The 17,070-nt window shown below is 38.6% G+C and overlaps 1 protein-coding gene across 2 annotated transcripts in view; it reads right to left on the bottom strand.

Moving 5' to 3' along the window:
* Positions 1–14,502, bottom strand: part of shdb (Src homology 2 domain containing transforming protein D, b) — a 42,520-nt gene extending 28,018 nt beyond the window's left edge. Inside the window, exons 1-4 of one of the 2 annotated variants that reach the window (XM_067415988.1) lie at positions 14,251–14,502; positions 13,579–13,631; positions 13,030–13,436; positions 7,885–8,035 (exon numbers count right to left, since the gene is read on the bottom strand). In XM_067415988.1, coding sequence (XP_067272089.1) covers positions 7,885–8,035; positions 13,030–13,368 — 490 coding nt within the window. In that variant the 5' untranslated portion in view covers positions 13,369–13,436; positions 13,579–13,631; positions 14,251–14,502. Of the gene's footprint in view, positions 1–7,884; positions 8,036–13,029; positions 13,632–14,250 lie in introns of both variants that reach the window. The other variant, XM_067415989.1, reaches the window with a different exon arrangement.
* Positions 14,503–17,070: the final 2,568 nt, after the last annotated feature.

Raw genomic sequence — 17,070 nt, 5'->3', positions numbered from 1 at the left:
GTAAAGATTACCGAGACTTTTACCTTCTGTAAAATGGTCTGGAAAAATGACCTCGGGTAATACTAATCCCGTTCGAATAGACCCGCTGTAAAAATGTATAGTAAAATTCCGTCATTTCCTGTTTAAAAGTTAAAAAAAACGCATTTTGCGACCTTGGAGGCGCTTGAAGCATTCAGTTGCGTTGTAGGTGGTGGGACAAATCTGTGGAAAATGTCTAGTATTTTCCGCATATCATTTAAAGCAAAAAGAAGATCAAAAGCAATTATTAGAGGCACAACACTTTTTAGCTCTAGGAAAGTGTCTATTACCAACACAATCCAATCAGAATCGTTAGACTGGACCTAACTGTTTATTAAAACACACATATATATTGGAGACGGAGTTCAGACTGGCGCTCAGGTTGTGTTTGCTCACGTTATAACGGTAACGTCATACGCACATGACGTCAAGGAGGTGCGTAAAGCGAGTTACTCCTCCCACTTCTGCTAGTTTTACTGAGATGTCTTATCCCGTGCGAATTGGCCATTAATATTACAGACGTCCTGAGGTAAAATGACTTTACCCCCATGTCCCCATGTTAATCTAATCCAGTCCGAATAGGGCTTAATACTGTTTGACCCCCTTTCGCCTTCAGAACTGACATTGATTTAACAAGGTGCTGAAATCATTCTTTAGAAATGTTGGCCCATATTGATAGGATAGCATCTTACAGTTGATGGAGATTTGTGGGACGCACATCCAGGGCAAGAAGCTCCGGTTCCACCACATCCCAAAGATGCTCTATTGGGTTGAGATCTGGTGACTGTGGGGGCCATTTTAGTACAGTGAACTCATTGTCATGTTCAAGAAACCAATTTAAAATGATTCGAGCTTTGTGACATGGTGCATTATCCTGCTGGAAGTAGCCATCAGAGGATGGGTACATGGTGGTCATAAAGGGATGGACATGGTCAGAAACAATGCTCAGGTAGGCCGTGGCATTTAAACAATGCCCAATTGGCACTAAGGGGCCTAAAGTGTGCCAAGAAAACATCCCACACACCATTACGCCACCACCAGCAGCCTGCACAATGGTAACAAGGCATGATGGATCCATGTTCTCATTCTGTTTACACCAAATTCTGACTCTACCATCTGAATGTCTCACCAGAAATCGAGACTCATCAGACCAGGCAACATTTATCCAGTCTTCAACTGTCCAATTTTGGTGAGCTCTTGGAAATTGTAGCCTCTTTCTCCTATTTGTAGTGGAGATGAGTGGTACCCAGTGGGGTCTTCTGCTGTTGTAGCCCATCCACCTCAAGGTTGTGTGTGTTGTGGCTTCACAAATGCTTTGCTGCATATCTCGGTTGTAACGAGTGGTTATTTCAGTCAAAGTAGCTTTTAATCAACTTGAACAATTTTCAATTCTCCTTTGACCTCTAGCATCAACAAGCCATTTTCGCCCACAGGACTGCCACATATTGTTAGTTTTTTCCCTTTTCACTCCATTCTTTGTAAACCCTAGGAACTTTTGTGCATGAAAATCCCAGTAATTGAGCAGATTGTGAAATACTCAGACCGGCCCATCTGGCACCAACAACCATGTCACGCTCAACATTACAATCACCTTTCTTTCCCATTCTGACAATCAGTTTGGAGTTCAGGAGATTTTCTTGACCAGGACCACACCCCTAAATGCATTGAAGCAACTGCCATGTGATTGGTTGATTAGATAACTGCATTCATGAGAAATTGAACAGGTGTTCCTAATAATCCTTTAGGTGAGTGTAAATGCGTGCAAGCTCACTTTTCAATTATGCAATATGTCGGAATAACATTTTTTCTTTGTTTCCTAATAAAAGATTAATGTTGGGAAACAAACTTGTAGATAAAGTACCCTATTTGACTTTGATTGTATATGAATGCATCACAGAAATCCCGTGCACTATGCACTGCCACTGATAGAAAATAAAGTGAAAGTTGTTTTTAAACAATGTGATAAAGGCCTATTAGAAACCTAATTTAATATTTCACGGTGAACATATATCCGATTAGTTATCCAGAAGGTGACCACTTGATGTGAACAAATGTAAATGCGCTGTGTCCTGATTGACATGATCACATGTTAATGCCAAGTGTAAACGCAGCCAGAATAAGTTAGCTCAACAGTAGATTATTTCTGATATGAAGCTAAATAACTAACAAGTAAATTACATTACACACAGTCTAAATTACATTAGATGCCGATCTCATATGCAGTCAGATTGGATATTTATGAAGCATTTAAAGTTTTTTTCACTGTTTTTGCATTGGTGATATACCGTTTGCATACTGCTTGATTGTTAATATATGTTAACCAAGAATAGTATGTCAAAAACACCATACTAACCAGACAAATCAACAAACACAGACCAGAAGTTAACTTCGGGCCAGGCGCATGACCGTGGCAACACACGTGCGTCCAATGAAACCATCTATATCTTGGCCTAAACACTTGATCAGGTGGAAAAATGAACCTGGAAAGTACTGCACATGTGCAACGACATAGAAATGGCATAATGACATATAATGCAAGGAATGTGCTGTTGGATGCATAAATGACTGTAGTTCCATTCTAAAAATTTCCTTTTACTCATCATCTACGAATGGACGACCAGACCTGGTTTCGGACTCATCAACAGATGCCTTGTTTTGAAACAGCTGGAACTTTGTGTACTTGTGCAGTGTGTGCATGCAAAACATCAATTCCGATTTTAAGCTAAACATCAACCTGATCACTTTATTTGGCATTTTTGTAAAGCACAATTAAATATCTACCAGAAACTCAAAGAATCTCTCTTAAAGGAACACTCCACTTTTTTAAAAAAAATAGGCTTATTTTCCAACTCCCCTAGAGTTAAAAAGTTGCGTTTTACCGTTTTCAAATCCATTCAGCCGGTCTCTGGGTCTGGCGGTAGCACTTTTAGCATAGCTTAGCATAGATCATTAATTCAGATTAGACCGTTAGCTTCTCACTCAAAAATGACCAAAGACTTTCGATATTTTTCCTATTTAATACTTGACACTTCTGTAGTTACATTGTGTACTTAGAGAGACGGAAAATGAAAAGTTGTAATTTTTCTAGACTGATATGGCTAGGAAATATACTCTCATTCCTGTGTAATAATCAGGGAATTGCTGCCGTACCACAGGTGCAGCGCAATGATATTACGTAGCACCTGAAAATAGTCCCCAGCACGCTCCCTGTGCAATCAGGTTGTCACATTGGTTAGGTTGACAGAAGTTAGCCTATTTTTTAGGTGTTGAGTAATATCATTGCGCTGCTGCACCCATGGTATGGCAGCAGTTTCTTGATTTTTATGCAGGAATGAGAGTATAGTTCCTAGCCATATTAGTCTAGAAAATCACAACATTTGTCGGTCTTAGTACACGATGTAACTAAAAAAGTGTATATCAAGTATTAAATAGGAAAAATATCAAAAATGACAAAAACCTTTTAAGTGCGATGCTAACGGTCTAATCTGAATCGATGATCTATGCTAAGCTATGCTAAAAGTGCTACCGCCAGACCCAGAGACCGGGTGAATGGATTTGAAAACGGTAAAACACAACTATTTAACTCTAGGGGAGTTGGAAAATAAGCCTATTTTCAAAAAAAGTGGAGTGTTCCTATTGTGGAGTGGTACATATTGATATTGTGCATTCCTCGTTCATAATAGCTGTTTTTTGTATTTACCTCAAACTACAGGTAATAATGGCACAAATGTTGTCGATTCCAAGATGCATTGAACTCTGAACATTATTTTAATCTTTTTAACTCTGAAATGTTAAATTACAAACATGAACGAGTTGCGAGTACCAAACTCACAGAGATTAAAATTATGTCAACCGTGAAATCAAACGCACCAGACATGGAATGGACTACCTGCATAAGAAATACTGGCATGGATGAGCGTTTCAGAGAGAAAGAAAAAGAGGATTGAGAAGAAACCAGAGTAAAAAGAGAAAGAAAAACTTTAACCTTCACACATCCTGCTTCTATTGGGCTCCTTAACCGTCTCCATAGCGACAGAGAGGCCCTGGGGGACCGACCCTGAGGTGGAGGGAGTGAGGGAGCTACGGGAGTGTGTGTTGATGTTAAGTGTTTGTGACGCATGAGAGGGGGGCTGCTAGATTCTCCATACCTGAGAACTGATTGAGAATGAGAGAAGAGATTAACCTGTAGAGATGGATTGAAAATTAAATGAGGCTGCCCTTAAGGCAAGACCGATCTGAGGAGAAATTAAGGTGGATGCTGAGGTCTTACGACGAGAAAACAGAATTCCCTGAAAACCAGAGAATGCGTTTTTGCGTTATACTGAATATTTTTTTCATTGTTTTTCTATGCAAATGTATCAGATGGACATATTTGAAGTAAAAAACCACCGCTCAAGTTAAAATTACTTCAAATATGCATCTTTTTAAATATTTTTTTAACACAAAATAATGCTCTGTGTGAATGGTCCTAAGTTGGTATCATAAATAAAATAGGAGTCATGCTTAGCACATTGCTAAGCTAATATTAGACATGATACTCCAACCATTAACCCTTAAATGCACACCTCGGGTCTTTTGTGACCGGGGATGTCATTCCTACCATCCTCCTTCTTCATTTTTTAAAGTTAAACATCAACTATCTTAGTATGCCTTTAAGTATGCATTATAAACTCTTCTTTTACTTTCGGCTATTCCCTTCAGGGGTCGCAACAGCGAATTATCTGCCTCCATCCAGTCCTATCCTCTTTTCTCAGACCGACTACCTTCATGTCCTCCTTCACTACATCCATAAACCTCCTCTTTGGTCTTTCTCTCGACCTCCTGCCTGGCAGATCTAACCTCAGCATCCTTTTGCCGATATATTCTCTCCCTCCTTTGAACATGTCCAAACCATCTCAACCTGGCCTCTCTAACTTTGTCTCCAAAACATCTCAAATGTGCTCAAGGTGTGTAATGGCGCAAGTATATTTTTTTCTGCACAACAACAATTGAATCTTTGATGACGGAATTATTATTTGGTTATACAGAATTATTATTCAGATAATATAAATAATGGAATAATTATTCTTTTATTTAAATTATTACAACAGGTAGAGATCCGTGCTAGATTTAGACCGGGTTGCCAAAGACCCATATATGTAATAATGAATGGTGAAACATTCATGCATAGAAGGGTTAAAGAGGTCATGAATAAAGAAATCAAAATATAAGAGACCATTATACTATAAAAATATCCTGTAAGTTTCAGAACCCAAAACTTCCTTGTTAGTGCAAAAACAGCTTGTATTGAAACTGAGCTCAAAAAAACGACTCATTACCGACTCGGTTGCATTATTATGTCATATTGCGATGAAAGACAGCCTCTGTGAAAGAAGATCACCACCTATTTCTACATCATTGCCTCTTTAGCCAAGTAGTAGTAAATACGAGACAGAAACAAAACACAGGATTACTCTAGCAACAAAACATAGAGACACCTCTGAGGATTACAAGAAGTTTTGAAATGCCAATGAACTGCTGTTACAAAATACAAAAATATTACCTATTAACATTTGAGGAATATGATGCTTCCATTTTTAGCAAAAATAGCTTGTTCAACGGTTGTTTTGAATCAGTAGAAGTACCGATAACAGACAATATTAAAATTCCTAAAAATCTTTTAAACAAATGAACTAAAATACTAACATAAAACACTAAAAACTAAAATCAGTCATTTAAAAAACTTAATTTCGACATCTTGTAATGTACAGTTTGAAAAGGGATATTAATTTTGTGATTTGATACATTTAACTGTTACTAAATTCGTTTTCTTTAAAGATGATGATTGCATGAGTGTTAGATGATGACAATGGTTATGTAAAAGTAAAGGAAATTAGGACCACAGTTAAATTTAACATTTGAGGTATGACTGTGTCGTCATGTGTTCGAGAATGAGTTTCTTTAGCTAATGCTAACTAATTTCCTCAAAATCAGAAAAATGCTAATTCTAAAAACCCATTGGGAATTCCTGAGGGAACCCATGTCAAATTAGCCTTCCTGGCTAACAAACTAACTGGTATTATGCCTAAATAACTCTACATAAGTTTTTTATAATTGTAATTTTTCTGGTCTCTGCCAGTTCTACAGTGCATCCGGAAAGTATTCACAGCGCTTCACTTTCTCCACATTTTGTTACGGCCTTATTCTAAAACGGATTTAATTCATTATTTTACTTCTACAAACAATACCCCATAATTTTATAAATAAAAAGATATATATATATATATAAAAAAAGAAATAAGTACTCGTAGCCTTTGCCATGACACTCAAAATTGAGCTCAGGTTCATCCTGTTTCCACTGATCTTCCTTGAGATGTTTCGACAACTTAGACATATTGGACATGATTTGGAAAGGCACACACCTGTCTCTATAAGGTCCCACAGTTAACAGTGCATGTCAGAGCACAAACCAAGCCATGCAGTCCCAGGAATTCTCGGAGACAGGATTGTTTTGAGGCACAGATCTGGGGAAGGGCACAAAAACATTTCTACAGCATTGAAGATCCCAATGAGCACAATGACCTCCATCATCCGTAAATGGAGGAAGTTTGGAAACGCCAAGACTCTTCCTAGAGCTGGCCTCCCAGGCCAAACAGAGCTCCAGTGTTTGCCTGTGGAGAGAGGAGAACCTTCCAGAATAACAACCATCTCTGCAGCACTCCACCAATCACGCATGTATGGTAGAGTAGCCAGACAAAGGCCACTCCTCAGTAAAAGGCACATGACAGCCCACCTGGAGTTTGCCAAAAGGCACAAAATTCTCTTGGCTCTTTGGCCTGAACTCTTTGATCTGAATGGCAAGTGTCATGTCTGAAGGAAACTAGGCACCACTCATCACCTGGCCAATACCATCCCTATAGTGAAGCATGGTGGTGGCAACATCATGCTGTGGGGATGTTTTTCAGCAGCAGCAACTGAGAGACTAGTCAGGATTGAGGGAAAGATGAACGTAGCAATGAACAGATACATCCTTGATGAAAAATTGTTCCAGAGTCCTCTCAGACTGGGGCGAAGGTCCCAACAGGACAATGACCCTAAGCACACAGCCAAGATAACAAATGAATTCAACTCTGTGAATGTCCTTGAGTAGCCCAGACACAAACCCGATTGAACATCTCTGGAGAGATCTGAAAATGGCTGTACACCATCAAACCTGATGAAGCTTGAGAGGTCTTGCAAAGAAGAATGGAAGAAACTACCCAAAAATAGGTGTCATACTCAAAGACATGAGGCTGCAATTCGTGCCAAAGGTGCTTCAACAAAGTATTGAGAAAAGGCCACACGTGATATGTACATGTAATTTTTTGTTAATTTTGTACATGTTCATTATCATTTTTTTAATACATTTTAAAAGAGTTCAAACTAACTTATTTCACATTGTCATTACATGATATTGTTTGTAGAATTTTAAGGACAACAATTAATTTAATCTATTTTGGTATAAGGCTGTAACTTAACCAGTGCATTGTGGGACTGCTTAAACTGCAAACAATACATGGAACAAGCTAAATGTTAGTGGCTACATTTTAAAAAAGGTCTTTGTGCTGAACACTTGTCTTAAAATGTACATCTCCCCAATCAGCAAGTGTAGGGGGCAAACGATAATTTGGAAAGAATAAAACAATGGAACAGATTGCATAAACACAGAACTGCAATCTGTGAGACTCCAGGAGAGAATCAGCGGTGAGTCACTGTCTGCCTGAGGGACTCACTGAGAAGGACACACTCTTATTTCGTTCTCTCCATATGACTCAAAGGGCAAAGTAGACTCCCCTGGGGCATTAGAATACACACTCCAAAATAGAAACGAGAAGAAGTTTGACTTACCAGTTATCACTTTCTGGGCCTCATAGGGTTCCATGTAGCCGTTGTTCTCAGGAGTGATTGGGCCCTGGGCGGTTTCAGGACGCGGGTCCAAACGAGCATCAAATGGGTCAGAGTAGTCAGTATCTCCCATAACTGGAGCTGATGGAACCACCTGAAACAAGAACATGTAAAGATCTTCACCCAGAAGAGGGAACATAAGAAATCCCTTTTATTCTGTGCAACAAAATTATGTTAGATTATGTTAGTTTGCTGATCATGAGGGATGAATAAAGGTAGGGATGCACGATATTGGATGACACTTTAAGCACAACATCTTAAATGGAGATTGCTCAAATGCAGCTTACTTGTTTATTAGTGTTTTCAGATCATCTGTGCGCGAGAGAGAGCTTGCGTACTTGCGGTTGCCAGATTTCAGTCATTTAAATCCCCCAAACAGAGCTTTTCTGTGAAAAAACATATACTATCCATACTATCTACCTAAACATGTCCAATCTGGCAACCATATGCGTGTGTGCACGTGGATGATCTGAAAACACCAATAAACTTGTAAGTTGCATTTCAGCAATCTCCACTTGAGATGTTCTGCCTAAAGTGTCATTGAGTCTACATTTTAGACTTTTCTTTTTTTTGTCAATGATACTGCATGTTTATATAACGTTCGTCACAATGTAGGCTATGCAGTGACTGTAATGTACTTTGACAAACAAGCATGCAAAAACATCATAGGCCTACTTCAGTTCTCAAACATATAAAAAATATACAACTTATATTTTTACAAAATGAATAGCCTTGTCAAATGACTGTCGTTTTAACTTATTTGGTGGAAAAGGTGATGATTGCTAGAAGGATCTAGTAAACGATCTGTAAGCAACGTATCTACGGTTGTATTTTGTAATACAAAATAATATTAACCTTTGTCATTAGATACACTATTTAGTTTTGTATGGTACTTGGAGTTTCCTATTGTTACTGTACTAGCATCTTGCGTCATCTAGAGAATGCGGTCTTAAGAAATGTTCGATTTGATCAGAAATTGTTTAAACAGCTAGTCAATAAGTGGATAAATCACTACTTACTGCTTGCAGGAATATACTGTAGTTGCCCCTTTCTTTATTTTAAAGACACCGGGCGAAGCTTGCTTGAAATGGGCAGAACAAACGAACGATTTTTAAATAAATTGTTGTGGTATCCAATTATAATAAACCTCAACCATGACTGTTGACATATGAAAAGTCCTCACGTCCCCTGCACAGCCTGAACATGCCATATAGTGCCTTGCAAAGGTATTCGACCCCCTTGAACTTTGCGACCTTTTGCCACATTTCAGGCTTTAAACATAATGATATAAAACTGTAATTTTTTGTGAAGAATCAACAAGTGGGACACAATCATGAAGTGGAACGAAATTTATTGGATATTTCAAACTTTTTTAACAAATCAAAAACTGAAAAATTGGGCGTGCAAAATTATTCGGCCCCCTTAAGTTAATACTTTGTAGCGCCACCTTTTGTTGCGATTACAGCTGTAAGTCGCTTGGGGTATGTCTCTCTCAGTTTTGCACATCGAGAGACTGAAATTTTTGCCCATTCCTCCTTGCAGAACAGCTCGAGCTCAGTGAGGTTGGATGGAGAGCGTTTGTGAACAGCAGTTTTCAGTTCTTTCCACAGATTCTCGATTGGATTCAGGTCTGGACTTTGACTTGGCTGTTCTAACACCTGGATATGTTGATTTTTGAACCATTCCATTGTAGATTTTGCTTTATGTTTTGGATCATTGTCTTGTTGGAAGACAAATCTCCGTCCCAGTCTCAGTTCTTTTGTAGACTCCATCAGCTTTTCTTCCAGAATGGTCCTGTATTTGGCTCCATCCATCTTCCCATCAATTTTAACCATCTTCCCTGTCCCTGCTGAAGATAAGCAGGCCCAAACCATGATGCTGCCACCACCATGTTTGACAGTGGGGATGGTGTGGTCAGGGTGACGAGCTGTGTTGCTTTTACGCCAAACATAACATTTTGCATTGTTGCCAAAAAGTTTAATTTTGGTTTCATCTGACTAGAGCACCTTCTTCCACATGTTTGGTGTGTCTCCCAGGTGGCTTGTGGCAAACTTTAAACTACACTTTTTATGGATATCTTTAAGAAATGGCGTTCTTCTTGCCACTCTTCATTAAAGGCCAGATTTGTGCAGTATACGACTGATTATTGTCCTATGGACAGAGTCACCCACCTCAGCTGTAGATCTCTGCAGTTCATCCAGAGTGATCATGGGCCTCTTGGCTGCCTCTCTGATCAGTCGTCTCCTTGTATGAGCTGAAAGTCTAGAGGGACGGCCAGGTCTTGGTAGATTTGCAGTGGTCTGATACTCCTTCCATTTCAATATTATTGCTTGCACAGTACTCCTTGAGATGTTTAAAGTTTGGGAAATCTTTTTTTGTATCCAAATCTTTAAACTTTTAAGGCTTTAAATTTCTCCACAACAGTATCTCGTACCTGCCTGGTGTGTTCCTTGTTCTTCATGATGCTCTCTGCGCTTTAAACGGACCTCTGAGACTATCACAGTGCAGGTGCATTTATACGGAGACTTGATTACAATTTGATTCTATTTATCATCATTAGTCATTTAGGTCAACATTGGATCATTCAGAGATCCTCACTGAACTTCTGGAAAGTTTGCTGCACTGAAAGTAAAGGGGCCGAATAATTTTGCATGCCACATTTTTCAGTTTTTGATTTGTTAAAAAAGTTTGAAATATCCAATAAATTTCATTCCACTTCATGATTGTGTCCCACTTGTTGTTGATTCTTCACAAAAAAATTACAGTTTTTTTAAATTTGGCAAAAGGTCGCAAAGTTCAAGGGGGCCGAAATTCGCAAGGCACTGTATGTGTCATGAGATTTGCCATTTTTGCTATCCTCGAGTGTCGCTTGTTCATAGGCTAAACTGATGATTCGGCTCTGTCAGTTCTGCCTGACAAAATGAACATGTTTGGACATATGCAAATGTTGGGGGCGTGCATAAAAATTATCCCCAACGCTTGTGTCAGGGTTGGTGTTATGTTGATAAGCACTTTTGTCCGTGGTGTTTTTGATTTCACGAGATTTACATATGAAGGAGGAGGCAATGGTGTTTTGTACCGAACTCTTATTATTTCACTATAGCAAGGTTGAGTTTGGAGAGAGAGAGAGAGAGAGAGAGAGAGAGAGAGAGAGAGAGAGAGAGAGAGAGAGAGAGAGAGAGAGTCTTGTGTATTGTATGTTAATTTATTTGGGGGGGGGGGGGTTCTTGTTAATTTGTCATATTAGTCTTATTTTTTGATAAGCATTATTTTGCTTCGCTTCAGCTATGATAGAGAGACCTACACTTGAACTGTGTGTTTGTTGATTTTGGGGGCGGAGCATTGAAGGGAGGGGTGTTTTTGTTTGGGTTGATTTCAAAGATCAAGTGTTTCACAGAAATCGCTTACTGCACCTTTTAACGGTCCGTTTAAAGAGTCATATAGATATATAATTCACAAATATTTAGGTAAAATTGTGCAGCCCTACAAATAAGCACAGTAAACCTGGAATGTAGGTTCCATATATATATATATATATATATATATATATATATATATATATATATTCCAAATATATATATTCCATATATATATATATTCCCTCAAATCATGCAGCCCTGTCTGCACATACTATTTTAAAAATGTATTCATTCAGAAACAGCACCTCAAAGCATGAGATGCTAAAAACCAACAGTTTTGCAAAAATGTGCGACCTTCCCCCGTGAAGCAGAAGGAGGCTGTGGAGAAGTGTTGATGAGCATGTTAGGAGGTGTGTTTGTCTCCCAATCCAGGCCCGGGAGGAACCTCAGTCAGTTGGCACTGGGTCAATTACAAAGACGGCCATATGGTCTCTCAAACAAGGATTTTAGCCAACGGCTCCGCACGGCACCATTCAGCCTGCAAACTATGGCGTGCAACAATCCCCCAATTTCCCACCAGGCAAATCGCCTATTGTCTGGTTGATCTTTAACAAGAATAGGAGGACAATAAATCTGAAATGTTCATTAGGAACGCTATAAAAACGTAATTAGGATTACGGTGGAAATTAATGAAGGTTAACAGGGACTGATGCGTAACGATGCTCGCAAGACAATGCACTTAGAGGGTCACCATTAAATTGGGATTTAAATCGATGGCGCGGCATTGGCAGGGTCGTTCCTCAAGCCCAACCAATCAGCTTGCTCATCACTGGTACTGATTACAATCAATGACACTCCACTAAAGGCTGTGTGTGTACGCGTGTGTGTATGTGTGTGTGGATACCTCAACTGTCTGCCAGTATTGGGTCTCTACTCAATGTCTGATCACAGGAAAAACCTGTATGGCTTTTGTGAGTATTCTCTATGGGAACGCTCCATCCCTAACTAAACTCTATGTATTATTCAAGAGCTTCAGCTTTGGTGGATCAAGGGGTTTTGACACCTACGGTGCTCCGAGACACGAAATCTAATGCAGGGTTAACAGAGGGTTTACATGGAAGATTGTTTCACACCGCAAATCACTTGTTTGACAGTTTGTTTTATGTATTTAAGTACCTGATGGCTTCAGGCATCAGATCCTCAGATCTTTTTGAAAAATGAAAAGTGGTGTATATTGAGTTTATGTATAAATAAATATATAAATATTAATAATATATACTGTAAAAATAAATTAAGTTGGAATTCAAACGTATTATTAGAGGATGTGGTTATAATTCAGATTTACATTTAAATTAAATTTAACATTAACAATAACAAATTTAACAAAATGTTACTTGCCATTTAATTTGTGAAATTTACTAGCAAATACTGAGTGAAAATCGTGTGCATCTTAAATGACTGTCTTTAAAGTTGCCTAAATACTACCCCATATATCCCATTGGCTGGTCATATAGCACTGCCTCCAGACACACACCATTGGTTAAGGCAATGACTTAGTGTTGGTTTGGTTGGTTGGTTGGTTGGTTGTTTAAACTATAAAAAAACTAATTATAAACGCCAACTTTAAATGAACATTCTACACAATACTGATGGCAAATATTTACTCCAAAATAATTGAAAACAGAACCAAAAGTCACTAATTAATAATATTGTTTTTTTAATTACTTACCGGATCTGTTGGTTCCTCTAAAGACACGGAGCTCAGGAGAATCTTGCTCCGTCCCAGGTCTTGCGAATCCACCTTTATGAGGCGATGTTTCGGCGAAACAACCTTGATATCCAGACTTGAGGATTTCAATGGGGATCCAAAGCCCACGTGGGGCACTTCAGTCGCCCCATTGTCATTTCTAGCCCTGTTCTCAAAGTCTTCATAAGGGTCTTCAAAGTCTAGGTTCTTCTGTGCGCGATACGCCTTCAAAATCTCACTCTCTGTGTAGTCCGGTTTCGGCGGCTGTGGGGGGACTCGTTTGCTCCCAAAACTTAAATAATCCTTTAACCACTTTGCCATTCTATTGTGTTTGTGAATGTCCAACAGTGAAGGACACAAAGAGTAAGTGTCCAATGATGACCTATAATCTGAGGTCAAGGAAGTAGATTATGGATCAAATTAGATGTTAATCCTGAAATTAAGATAAATACCTTCGCGAGAATAGATTAAAAACATGTCTCAGTTTAAAGGCATGGCTGCGGTCCGAGATCAATCCCTGGGAATACCGACCTGGAATTACAGGTGGTCCATGGACGGCAATGATCTTGAGCTTCTCAACACCTCTGCAACAGTAGAAATACATTCAGGAATGAGTTAATGCATGCAAAAGAAAAAAAGAGAATAAATGCAAGTCATAATATCCACATTATTAAGTCTGGAAATATTTTTTTTCCATTATACATGAGACTCAATAAGATGTCCTTTACATACATGATAGATAGATAGATAGATAGATAGATAGATAGATAGATAGATAGATAGATAGATAGATAGATAGATAGATAGATACTAGGTGCACAGACAGGCAGATAGAGAGATAGATAGGGACGGACAGACAGATAAATGAGCAGCTGCAACAAGCTGTTTAAGAACAAAAGCAAACAAACTGGTTTCGCACGTGCTTGTGATGCGCACAATAAACCATCTCAGTTGAACCTTCAGAAGAAATTATTTCACAAAACCTCAACACTGACATGCACTTTCGAGTATAAAATAAAACTGAATAACTCTGTAAGGTAACAGCTGAGAACTCTTGCAAACTAAACGTAAACGCGCATATGCGATAAACAGTCGCACTTTTATTTAACGTTAAACATCTTACAGCTGACGCGGTAAACACTTCCAATATATACCACTGTTAATGATTTTTCATCAAATTAAACCCCAAGTTGTGATACTCACGTTTTTGATAGAGGTTGAATTATCGTGGAACTCCTAACGCGGTTCCCGCGTTCCGAATGTTACAATGTTGCACGAGGACAACAACACAGGCGCCAATAATGCGATGAAGAACGTGCTCACTCCTGGAGAATATATGAGAAGAATACGAGAATAACTGTAAAGCTCGTCTGAACGCGTCTGGATCTGAGTGAGTGAGAGGAGAGCAACTGAGCGAGAGAGCTGTAGCGTTTAAAGGGGAGGTCCTCACATCCAGAGGTGCTGTGTTTTCCTTTAGCCGATCATTATTAGAAGTTGTATGGCATAGATCTGAAAATCTGCTTTTTTTAGGTGTCTTGTTTTGGCACTGTTTAAGATTGGAGACTGTTAACAGCAATCAATCAATATACAAAACCCCACACCTTTTCTTTTTTTTATTCCAGACAATATTTCTCTGATTAGATTTATTATTTGGTCACATACCTTAAAGTCTTGATTGCAGAAAAAACTCTACACTATTATTTCTCAAGCGGAAAATTATACAGTTTATGGAACACATTGTCACACTATACAGTTTATGGAACACATTGTCACACTATGGGATTAGTTATCACAGTGTGGAACACATCATGAAATGCAAGTTATAGGCTTATCTAAATTTAAAGAGTAAAACTGATGACATTTATGTAATTGGACTTTTGGTTAATACAATTTTACTGAGGTAGAGTTCACGTGTGACAACTATTGTCAAAAACGATTGTCTATTGTCAATGAAAAACTTTAAAGAAAAAGTAGGGATAGATAGATAGATAGATATATAGACACAGGCAGACAGACAGACAGACAGACAGACAGAAAGATATATAGACACAGACAGACAGATATACAGAAAGATAGATAGACACAGACAGACAGAGACAGAAAGATAGATAGACAGAAAGAAAGACACAGACAGACAGATAGACAGAAAGATAGATAGACACAGACAGACAGATAAACAGAAAGATATATAGACACAGACAGACAGACAGACAGACAGAAAGATATATAGACATAGACAGACAGAAAGATATATAGACACAGGCAGACAGATATACAGAAAGATAGATAGACACAGACAGAGACAGAAAGATAGATAGACAGAAAGAAAGACACAGACAGACAGATAGACAGAAAGATAGATAGAGACAGACAGACAGATAGATAGACAGAAAGATAGATAGACAAAGACAGACAGATAGACAGAAAGATATATAGACACAGACAGACAGACAGACATAGAGACAGACAGATAGACAGACAGACAGAAAGATAGACAGACAGATAGACACAGACAGACAGAAAGATATATAGACACAGACAGACAGAAAGATAGATAGACACAAGCAGACAGATAGACAGAAAGATATATAGACACAGACAGATAGACAGATAGAAAGATATATAGACACAGACAGACAGATAGACAGAAAGATATATAGACATAGACAGACAGAAAGATATATAGACACAGGCAGACAGATAGACAGAAAGATAGATAGACACAGACAGACAGATAAACAGAAAGATATATAGACACAGACAGACAGATAGACAGAAAGATATATAGACACAGGCAGACAGATAGACAGAAAGATAGATAGACACAGACAGACAGATAGACAGAAAGATAGACACAGTCAGACAGAAAGATAGATAGACACAGACAGACAGACAGAAAGATATAGACACAGATAGAAGATAGACAAAGACAGACAGATAGACAAAGATATATAGACACAGACAGACAGACAGACAGACAGACAGACAGACAGATAGATAGATAGATAGATAGATAGATAGATAGATAGATAGATAGATAGATAGATAGATAGATAGATAGATAGATAGATAGATAGATAGATAGATAGATAGATAGATAGATAGATAGATAGATGTGCTTCAGATTAATTAAAAGGAAACACACCTCTTCTGCAGCTTTCACACCTGTGAACCGCTTTGACAATCTCACATGAATCTGTCAGGCTCACCAAAGTGTTAATGGTGTGAAGGTGTGTGTAAGTGATTTGCACATCAAAATCCTCTCTCAGTTACGTGTGAGCACGAATGCAGAAGAACATAAAACAGAGGCCCAGGGGTAATCATTTACAACACACAACAAATAACAAACGCACATCTGTGCTGCTAGCTCGAGGTCGCGGTCGCGCTCCTCTTACATACACAGATGTCTTAATGTTATTCAGACGCAAGTTGAATTCAAAGAAGAAACAGATGACATTGTCAGCATATATACTTCCCATACCGTTCACATGTGAGCCTGAAAGCCTCACTATATAAAGACGCTGTTTTTACGACAGCCATGATCTCACTCTCTCTTCCTCCACACATGGAGCGAGGGATGAGGTCATAGCAGACGGCATCCACCACCCCCTCCATTACCAGCCAGTGTCGACACACATCTTCCCCTCACTTTTCTAAATTGCCCCTTTCAAACGGGGACATGTTAGAGAGAGGAGGGCCTCCTGGGACAAAGAAAACGCCAGTACAGAGAGGGAAATTGCCCTTCTTAAAGAGTGACTGAAGGGAATAGGGAAAAGGTTAATATTTGAATATTATTATACATGCTTAAATTTGCATTTTTGTCCTTAGGTGTACCTACCATAGTAAATGTTGTCTGTTTGCAATTTTATGTATAAGTAACAAGTAAGAAACTGTTTTGTATAAATAATATGTGCTGCTTTTTTAATTGAATATAAGTAGCCTAGTAACGTGAGAATAGAACGATAGAATAAATTACAAAATATTTTATTTAATTATAGGCCTACATATTGCTATTTTCATCTA

The sequence above is a fragment of the Pseudorasbora parva genome, chromosome 14, assembly GCF_024679245.1.
Source record: "Pseudorasbora parva isolate DD20220531a chromosome 14, ASM2467924v1, whole genome shotgun sequence".
In the NCBI taxonomy this organism is placed as follows: Eukaryota; Metazoa; Chordata; class Actinopteri; order Cypriniformes; family Gobionidae; genus Pseudorasbora; species Pseudorasbora parva.
The sequence above is the reverse complement of the archived record's forward strand: the minus strand, read 5'-3'. Positions and strand labels throughout refer to the sequence as shown.